At 41.0% G+C, this 9,292-nt stretch overlaps 1 protein-coding gene across 2 annotated transcripts in view; it reads left to right on the top strand.

Moving 5' to 3' along the window:
* The first annotated feature begins 355 nt into the window (after positions 1–355).
* LOC101168645 (striatin) overlaps positions 356–9,292 on the top strand; it is a 31,389-nt gene continuing 22,452 nt past the window's right edge. The window contains exon 1 of one of the 2 annotated variants that reach the window (XM_023963687.2): positions 356–758. In XM_023963687.2, the coding sequence (XP_023819455.1) occupies positions 546–758 (213 nt within the window). In that variant the 5' untranslated portion in view covers positions 356–545. The remainder of the gene's footprint in view (positions 759–9,292) is intronic. The other variant, XM_023963688.2, reaches the window with a different exon arrangement.

The raw sequence follows: 9,292 nt of genomic DNA, 5'->3' as shown, positions 1-9,292 counted from the left end.
AAAAAGATTCTAGCAATAGTAGGTCAAAATTTGTGCAGTGAATATGTCTGTGGACTAAAATAATGCTCAAAGAATAATAAAAACTATATTTTATTTGTCATTTCTTTGGCTGTTTCTGTTTTAATTTATTTTGAACAGATTAAACAAATGTTGCTGCTCAATATAAAGCTATCCTTTGGTCACATGAATAGGAAATACAGAGGTGTATATTAGCATTTATTTATGATTAGTTTTATTAAAGATAATGACGTTTATTTAAATTGAACAGGATTTATTAAATGGGGTGGGGTGGGGGTATTAGTCTTTTGGGGGGACCCGGGCCCCTCCTGGGGCCGCCCCTGCGAGTGAATCAAACGATGCCAGCCAACACGTTGTGGGTGTGGCTCCGCGGTGACGTCACCCCGTGACAGCTAGCTGTCAGAAAGTGAGTTCATTCGCCTCACACGGCGGAGACACAGCGCTTTCGACACGGTTTTCGCCTTCTGTTGGTATCGAGCCCAGCAGGTCATCGAGACTGCAGCCCAACCGCTTCACCGAGCCCGGCCATGGATGAACAGGCAGGGCCCGGCGTGTTCTTCAACAACAATAACAACTCTGTTCTGCCGGGCGGAGGGAAAGGACCGCTGCCGGATGGCGACGCAGGGGAGGCGGCGAGAGCGCAGTACAGTATCCCGGGGATCTTGCACTTCCTGCAGCACGAATGGGCCCGTTTCGAAGTAGAAAGAGCTCAATGGGAGGTGGAACGAGCCGAATTGCAGGTAAATAAACCATAATGTTGCAAACACAACACAAACTTAAATATTTGTCGGATTTAGGTCATTTTTAGACGAAGTCGTGATGAGTTTCTGGCTTCGATTGTTCTGGTTAGCTGCTAGCTTTAGCATTGCTGCTAAAGGAGCTACAGCGCCAATCCGACGAGTGTTTGCGACCTTTTTACTCTGACTCATGCCCCCCTAACTCGTGTCCTACCTTTAGGGGCTCATATTCTGTCTTTATGTGCTGTCTTTACATTCACACGACGGAACTAACTAGCAGCTAAATGCTATTACATGTACTAGCAAAGTAGTTATTATTATGTAGGGCACAACAGATTGTGTAGCTACACGCTACACACTGCTACCTTCATTCCACGGCTAAATTCATAGCACCTCACCTACGTTATTCTTTAAATCATATATTTATATGTATAATTATATTTTCGTTTTTTATGCGATTTAAGGAAATATAAAGTTAGGGAGACGGTTTTTGCTTATATATCCAGGAGGAGTCACAGTTTTCGATTAGTAGAGGCTACGTCTCCCTGTTTGATATTAAAATAATTATCCGCTGTGTTTTTGTACTTTTAGCTGCTCTAAGTGTTAAAATAAGTATTGTTTTAAAAACCCGTTGGGTTTAAAGGTTAAACCTTTCACTCCAAGCAGATTTAATGCCATAAATATACAATGTTTTTGCTAAATTTATTATTGTTTTGATTAGGTTAATGTTGATTAAATGACGTCTTTTGTGGGATTGTATAATATATTTAAATATTATTCTATGTTTTATTATGATTATGCTTCCATTCGTCTTTTTCATTTTGGCTTAAAAAAAGGAAATCAAAGTCTGTGACTTTATATCTAACACAACTTTGTCTCGGTTTGCGTCACCAACATGCTTTTTTGTTTTTTAAAAACAGTTTTAATTGTAACAAATATATATATCTTGGGTTGTGTAATAATTTGTAGGCCAAGACTCATCTGAAAAAGAGATCTGCAATGGGCTTTCCTGGTTAAATAATGAATAAACTTTTTTTTTTAAATTCCTCATCTTCTAATCCGTTTGTTCCCTTTCGGGGTCACGGAGCTGCCAGGGGTCGCCAGTCTGTCGCAGGGCTACAATTACACACATTCACACCTAAGGACAAGTTACAGTAACAAATTAACACATGAAGTATGTTTTTGGACGGTGGGAGGAAGCCGGTAGAAAACCCACGCATGTCCCCTATTGGTGTTCTATCCTTGCTGTGAGAGCGCTAACCAGCCATGGATAAATGTAAAAAATAAAATACTTTTTTTTTAAATGATATGAGTGAGCAGCATTCAACTTCATGGACTCGGAGCCAAATTTCTAGCATGTTTGCAGGCAGCACTTCAGCTAAGAAAGCGATCAAAAATGAGGGGGGGGGGTGTCACTGGATTGTTGCTGCACTGGTGGTGATCTTCACCTCCATCGGGGTTGCCTGGACTCTGCACACCTTCAGTTTCAGTCTGTGGGGTAGATTACGTTGCATCTCTGATGTTTAGAGACAAGATGATGGGTTCTGATGCTTAAGCAGCCGCGACTTAACCACGGAGGGGAACGGAGGGGTTTTTTGTGTGTCGCTCCTTGGAAAGTGTCGAGTACCTGTATGTGTTTCATCCTTATAATTGGACAGTAGGCCTGCACAATAAATCGCATACAAGGTATTACAATTGGGCGGCTGGGTAGCTCGGTTGGTAAGGTGGGAAGCTACCACGCAGGATACCAGGGTTTGATTCCCGGACGGGAATGATCAATGGTACTGGGGGCAATAACCATAACATTAACATCAACAACACGCTACTGCCTCCCGAACGTGGCTTGGCTGCAGCTCACCGCTCCCCCAGGGGATGGGTCAAATGCAAATCCCACCTTCGAGGGAAAAATACAGTAATAAAATAGGAAAATATGTTTTTGGTTGTTTTGATATTTATTCATGTATTTCAAGTTATATCGTCATCGCAATATTGATCACTGATATCGTATATCGCGAGTTTTCCCTCATGTCATGCAGCCCTATTAGACAGGTTTATGTGGTTTGGCTTTTTGTGTCATGGTGATAGTGCAGCCACTCGAGCATGATTTACTCGTACAGTTTTGACTCTAATAACTATTATGTGGTTTATAGTTTAACATCAGAATAAGGGTTAAATGTAAAGATGGACTTGTAATCCCCTTCAAGGATAGTTTTAGTAGTTTTGCAAAGAACATGTTGGTTACTCGGAGAAGATTGGGCGGCACAGGTATGCAGAGGAAGATGCCTTCAAGCAAATGGTTTTAAATTGAAATGATCAAATGAACGCCCTCATAATCGGCCACAGATTGGCTCTTCATCGACACACATCTGTGGATTTCTTTTAAACATAAGAGCAGACAGGTAGAGCTGTTGCTGTTTGGGCGGAAAGTAAACCACAGTTCCTGTAGGAATGCGGCCCAGCCAGCTTGTTAGGTCATGTTTGAGGCCACTCGCTTTATTGGAGAAACTGTACGCGCCCAACCCAACTACTCCTGTCGCTGAGCCATTTCTAGGTAATGCACAGGCCACTGTGGCTCCTGATTAGTCTGCTGTAGTTGATCGTTTAATCCCAGTTGTAGATTACATCCAACCGACCTTATGTTATCTTGGTAATAAAAGGAACAAAGTCTTCTAAAAACTGGAGTTTTTACAGCATTTGGTGGATAAAATAAAATTCTGTTATGAGGTATAAATAAAAAAATCCATATAAAATGACCTTGGTTGACTGCTTGTATTTTAAAAGTATGAAATAAACTAATAAGCTGTCATATTTTAAATCTCATAAACTATTACTCTTGTTTTGGTAACTTCCCAGTATCATGGTGATGAAGCCATTCTGTCCATGAATATACTGTAATCTATTGAAGCAATGACAAATAGGTCAAATGCTGAATTTAATTAGATTACCAGGTGAGAATAAAACGCTTAAAACCATTACAAATGTCCTTTTGATTTATTTTTGTTTCTATCGTTTTATCGATTCAGATTATTGGTTTTGCACGAGCAGATTTTCTGAAGTAAATCAAACTGGTCTTGGATGTAAACAATTAATAATAAAAATTGATAAGAATTTAAGTGAAACTGGTTTAACTGTGAAGATGATGTTAAATAAAAACAATCATTTGTAAATTGTTTTTATTTAACATATTTAGGCTTTCTTATTGATTTTCCCTTTTTATTGTTAAATATTTGTGTATTTAATGGTTGTTCATACATAAGTGACATTAAAATCTGTTGGTTAGCATAATACTCAAACAAATTTACATTTGTATTCATAATGCATATCTGGTTTACCTGTTCATGACTTCAGAGATGGCTTCTATCAGTCCAATGGTTTTTTCCCACCAATAATTTAAAAACAAAACCGATAAATTGGCTGTTTTTAGTTTTGTTCAGATAATCTTCCAGTGTTTTGTGTTGTTTGGCTGCTTTAGCACAAAGCAGAGTTCGTTTTGTGATTGAGATTTAATTGATTAAAGCTGATTAGAGCAGATCCTGCGCAGGCCTTTTGACGGAGTTGGATCACGTTTCAGCCAGTGGAGGCCAAGTGTGTCTCATCAGCTCTTTAGTTCTGGGGAAACCCCTGCTCCATATGGGTATCTCTTTACCAGAAGTATCTGTCAGGAGCCAGAATCTGACACCAGGAAGAAGGTTGAAGGTGACTTGGGTTGTGCCACGGTGGTTCTGTGTGTGTGAAGGCTGAACGTATTTAGAAATGAATGCTTTATCCCAGGCTGGGATTGTTGACACCAGCCTGTTTTTGCTGGATTACTTATTGCCGTTGACTTTTCCCCGCCAGTGGCCGAGTTACGGCGATATTTAGCTCGGGGGGGGTGAAAAAGAGCATGTAAACATTCAGGCGCATTCAGAAATTCAGAGGTAGGAGTCCCCCGCCTGTCCTCGGTTCATATCCACCCCCATGCTGCAGTTATTTTTGCCCTTTTCGTGCTCCGCGGCGAGGGAAAGGACGAAAAAAGCACTGCCTGAAACACGTTAAGTGCTGCTTTCTCCGTGTCCTTGATTACATTAAAAACGCACACAAACACGGCTTTTAGAGAAAATTGCAGATTATCTTAAGTGGTTTAAAAGTATTTGTTTTTTTCCTCTAACGGATCCCCGAGGGGGTCCGTGTTTGTTCAGCAGAGACTTGTCTTCCAAGCTTTCTTTCTCCGTCCTCATTGGCTGAGGAGCCACTTGGCTTGTTATTCCCCCTCATTTCTCCATTCACACTTCCAGCCTTTATCTGGTTGGGTGGGTGTGCGGGACAGCTGCTTGGTTCCGCCACAGAGTCGCCTGCTGCTCCACCACACTTTATCTGAACTGTAAATTAGTGCACTCATGAGTACATGGAGTTATCTCAATGTCATCTGCTAATCCGTCTCTTGTTTTGTTTTTTTAGCATTGGTGGTTCCAACTTTTTTAAAACAGGCTCTTTTACATTGATTTTTAAAATAAATGTCCATTTTCTTTGTCCTGTTTTGTTAGGACCAGATTGTTATCGCAATTCTTCTTTCTTCCTGCGCTCGGAGGGGAAATTTTAGCCCCATCACATACCCCAAAACTCACCAAAATTTGCACATGGCTAACCCCCGGTGAAAATGAATTTTGACATATTTAGATGACCCTTCCCAAAAAAAAAAAAAAAGATGACATCACGTTAGAGAAACCATAAACACACGATATCCAAAGGAAGTTTTAGGATTAGTATGGGATGGCCACCGGGCCTACAGCTAGCAGCTCCGCTATGTCCTCAAGCATGAACAGGAAGCTTCCTGGGCAAAACATTGGTTTTTGAAGTTATATCGTGGCGATCTCGCAAAAGTGGCGTTCCCCTGTTGCTTGTGAATTTTTTTACTGGAACATTGTTAAAATATAATACATGAATCGTTGGCTCAAGCTGAACAAAACTTTATGTCATGCAATATGAGCATTTTAGGAATGTTAAGAAAAAAACCTCGGTTGCCAAGGAAATCAAAAAGTTTACTTTTGCAGATTCCTCTAAAAATTACATCGACCTGTTCGTCACCCCCCGAAGACCAATAAATAAAATGGTTGCTATGGAGATAAAGCCAACAGAAATCCCCTATTTAAAAATATATATGTATTTTTTTCATCAATTTGTCGCATGCAGCTCTGAGCAGGGTGGTAGGGGCAGAAGGGGACAGTAAGACGCATATGGCAGCCTCTCAGCCTGTGAGGGGGGGGTAAGAAGCGGGTAGCTTACCATACAACGCCACTGGCCGCTTTAATTTGTTGTTGCAATTCTGAATTTGTCAGTCCCCAACCTCACAACGTTTCCTGCTTCTTTTATGAGTGGATCTTTAAAGCCATTTGGTCAGACAGGCTAGAAATACCAGAGCAGTATTGTAAGTTGAGATAATGGCTCAGCATTTTCATCCTGTGGTTGACACACACAGGAACCCACTCAGAGACCTTCAGATGCTGCAGTGCTTCCACTCTCTCTCAGTAATAGAACACTTTAATGCCTCTGTCTGATGCTAACCATTTACAGACTGTTTCTTGACTTTATTGCTTCATCGCCGTTTTCCAGCTCTGGAGGCTGCAGTTTACCTGCTTGTGCCGATGTGTTACAGAAAGTGCTGATGCTGGAGACTTTTCCAGCACGTCCAAAGACTTCTGTAATATGAATTCATCCTCGTGTGAAGAAAGCAGCCCCCTTGTTCTTCTGAAATTGTGCCTGTGTGCTCGCACCCTTTCTGAGATAACACTGCTGTGTCAACTTGACTGAAGCTCGGTAACAATAAAGTGTAAAAAGAAGCTGAAGTGAAAACTCATGAAAGCAAACGTGTGTTGTGAAAGCTTAGGAAGAGATGGATGACTTTGGCTGTGTGGGGGCTTTCTTTGGCTTTCTCAGTAACATGTAGAGATGAAGGATGGGATTTCTTCCAGGTAACAAGGGGGGAAAAAAAGATCTAAATTGTGTCACCTCATTGTGTCACCCCCCCAACCAGAAAAAGGTCCCTGAACAAGGAAGATGAACGTTATTAGCATTCAAATGGGGAAATACTAGTCTTTTTGTGGTCAAATTCAACTGTGTTTATAACAATTGTAGTGTGACAATTGGAGCACCAAATGAAACTATGGTAGTTCTACCTCCATGTTCTCCAAACAGTTCTGTTTTTGAACTAACACCAAGTTGAAGCTTATTTTATATAAGTACATTAAAAAACGGTGCCAAAAACTTCCAGTTTAGCTGATTTGTTGATAAGTAACATACATTTTTCTTCAAGTAGTAAAGAATTTTAGGCAGAATGCTTTGCTCCTTGCTTCTGTTGATTTTTCTGCTGCTGCTAGTGTAATGGCATGTGTGGAATGTATTTGGCTGGTTATCAGGTCAGCCATCATGGATCTCCTTGGTTTGTGGTAACAGATGTAAACCCAGTGCTCACTGGAGGAGGATTGGTAGCATTCTAAACCTTAAACTCACACTTTCATTTCTTCCTCGTGAAGCTCCGGGTTGTAGATGAAGCTCAGTCTTTGCCGTGGGGACATAGTAGAGTTTCTGCTGCATTTCCTCTGTCCACATAAATAGACTTATTGTGTTGTAGTTGCTGTGGTAATGATGAATCGCAAGCCTGGAAGGAAATATGTCTGGCATACTTTGAATTCTTCTGTAATTCAGAAAAATGGCTGAGAGTAAAGCTCTGATGAGAAAATTCAGATGTCCGTGTAAATTGAGAGTTTTTGTTATAAAACGTCATTTTACAGTACATTTTTTAGCAACTTTTCTGAGATCATAGAGAATGCTCTCTGAAAAATAAAGCGTTAGCTTGGTCTAGTTTTTACTATTGCTTTAAAAATGTCATCCCATAATAGCATTGAACTAAAAGAGGATAACCAGTAAAGTTTTTTCCCTAAATAGAGAATAACATCAGTGTTTTATTCTCATTTTAGTGTTTGTTTGCATGTAAAAACATGAGCTCTAATCAACATCCTTTGGAGCATCCCGGGTCTGCTGGTTGTTTTTTCGCTGCCTCATTTTCCTGTCGGAGGAGCTCGGCGAGCTCGATGGATGCTCCTTTCTCCACGCCGCTCGCTCAGACGGGACTGAGGAACCCCTTATCCAGGAGCGCTATAATGCAGTCAGTGTGAGGCCGGCCGGGAATGAAATGCTTCCTGTGTCTCTTTATGGCCTGAGTTGACTCATTGCATTCTTCTCAGGGTTAATGTTTGACAGAGGAGGGATGGCGAGCTGCACATTCAAAGAGCTGCTCTCTTCTTGATCTCTGCTGCCACAGAAAGCCAGCACTTGATGTGGACCAGGGAGTGAATGCTGAGTCGGTTAATGCAGATGCACCGTTTACCCCACAGTTAAGTCTCAGGTGCAGCAGGTTCTGTAACCAGCTGAACTGTTATGGACATAGTTTTTTTTACATTTTCTACCTTTATGCAATAACTTTTCAGGCCAAAATGTTTTTTTTTTTCACCACGGTCTGTTTTATTAATAAAAACAATTACAATTTTGTCGTCATTACTGTTTTTGTGCATTTTTAGTGTGAAGTCACAAATGTGGAGCATGAAGTGGCTTCAGTTTAATTTCATTGATGAAATATGATCAAGTACCGGTTTGAAATGAAACCAAAAGGAATAAAAACATTTTGACACCAGTGTTAAGGCAAATGGTGCAATAAATGGTCACTTGGTGAATTCCAAGTGCACATGATTAACCTGATTGTCCCCTCTAACGTGATTAAACACTTAATTAATTAATTAGTAGGTGCCAAAACTGTAAGTGTGTCTGTTTATTTGAAATATTTTGAAATTCATTTTTTCAACCCCCTCGAAACCAAGGACCCTGTTAGTGCTGTTCAGGTGACCGGTGTGCGCTCCTTGCGTGCAGCCTGACTGCTAAAAATGACAAAATTATACGGAGCATAGTTTGTGTGGGCATCCTGCAGCCATCTTACGGGCACTTGCGTATGCGTTTGGCATTCACATGGGGTCAGTAAGCTACCCGTACATCATCCATGATTGCCGCATACACCAGCCTTACGAATACTTCACGATACACTTACCACATGCACGACAATGGTACGTTCCAGTTGTCATGACGTCTATTAAGCTGACAGCACACGCCTCAAGGGAACTGAACACCCCTGCGCTCCTGTTTCATTGTACACATGACAAAATAAGACGATGTGAGTAAAAGATTTTAAATGTACAACGTTAGGGTGAAATATTTGTCCTGTTGCAAGTGAACAGACGGGAGTTTAAAATGAAGTCAAGACATTTCCTATGGATGTCAGCTTTGGTTGTCAGACGGCCAAATGTCTTTTTCTTTTCTCCAATGATTGCTTGACCTAACCCGCTCTCAGGTTTTTGTCTGAGATGAAACAGAAGCTAAAGTTCTGGTGACACAAAGCCTCCTTGAGACCTTTTAAGCTCTGTTGGTTTCAAATCTCCCAATTTTTCTGTTCTGGTTTACAGGAAATGACCGGTCACTCCCGGCCAAGAGTTCTGTGATTTTCTATCGATTGG

Source organism: Oryzias latipes, chromosome 15 (genome assembly GCF_053564925.1).
Source record: "Oryzias latipes strain Hd-rR chromosome 15, Olatipes_Hd-rR_3.1".
NCBI lineage: Eukaryota > Metazoa > Chordata > Actinopteri > Beloniformes > Adrianichthyidae > Oryzias > Oryzias latipes.
The sequence above is the reverse complement of the archived record's forward strand: the minus strand, read 5'-3'. Positions and strand labels throughout refer to the sequence as shown.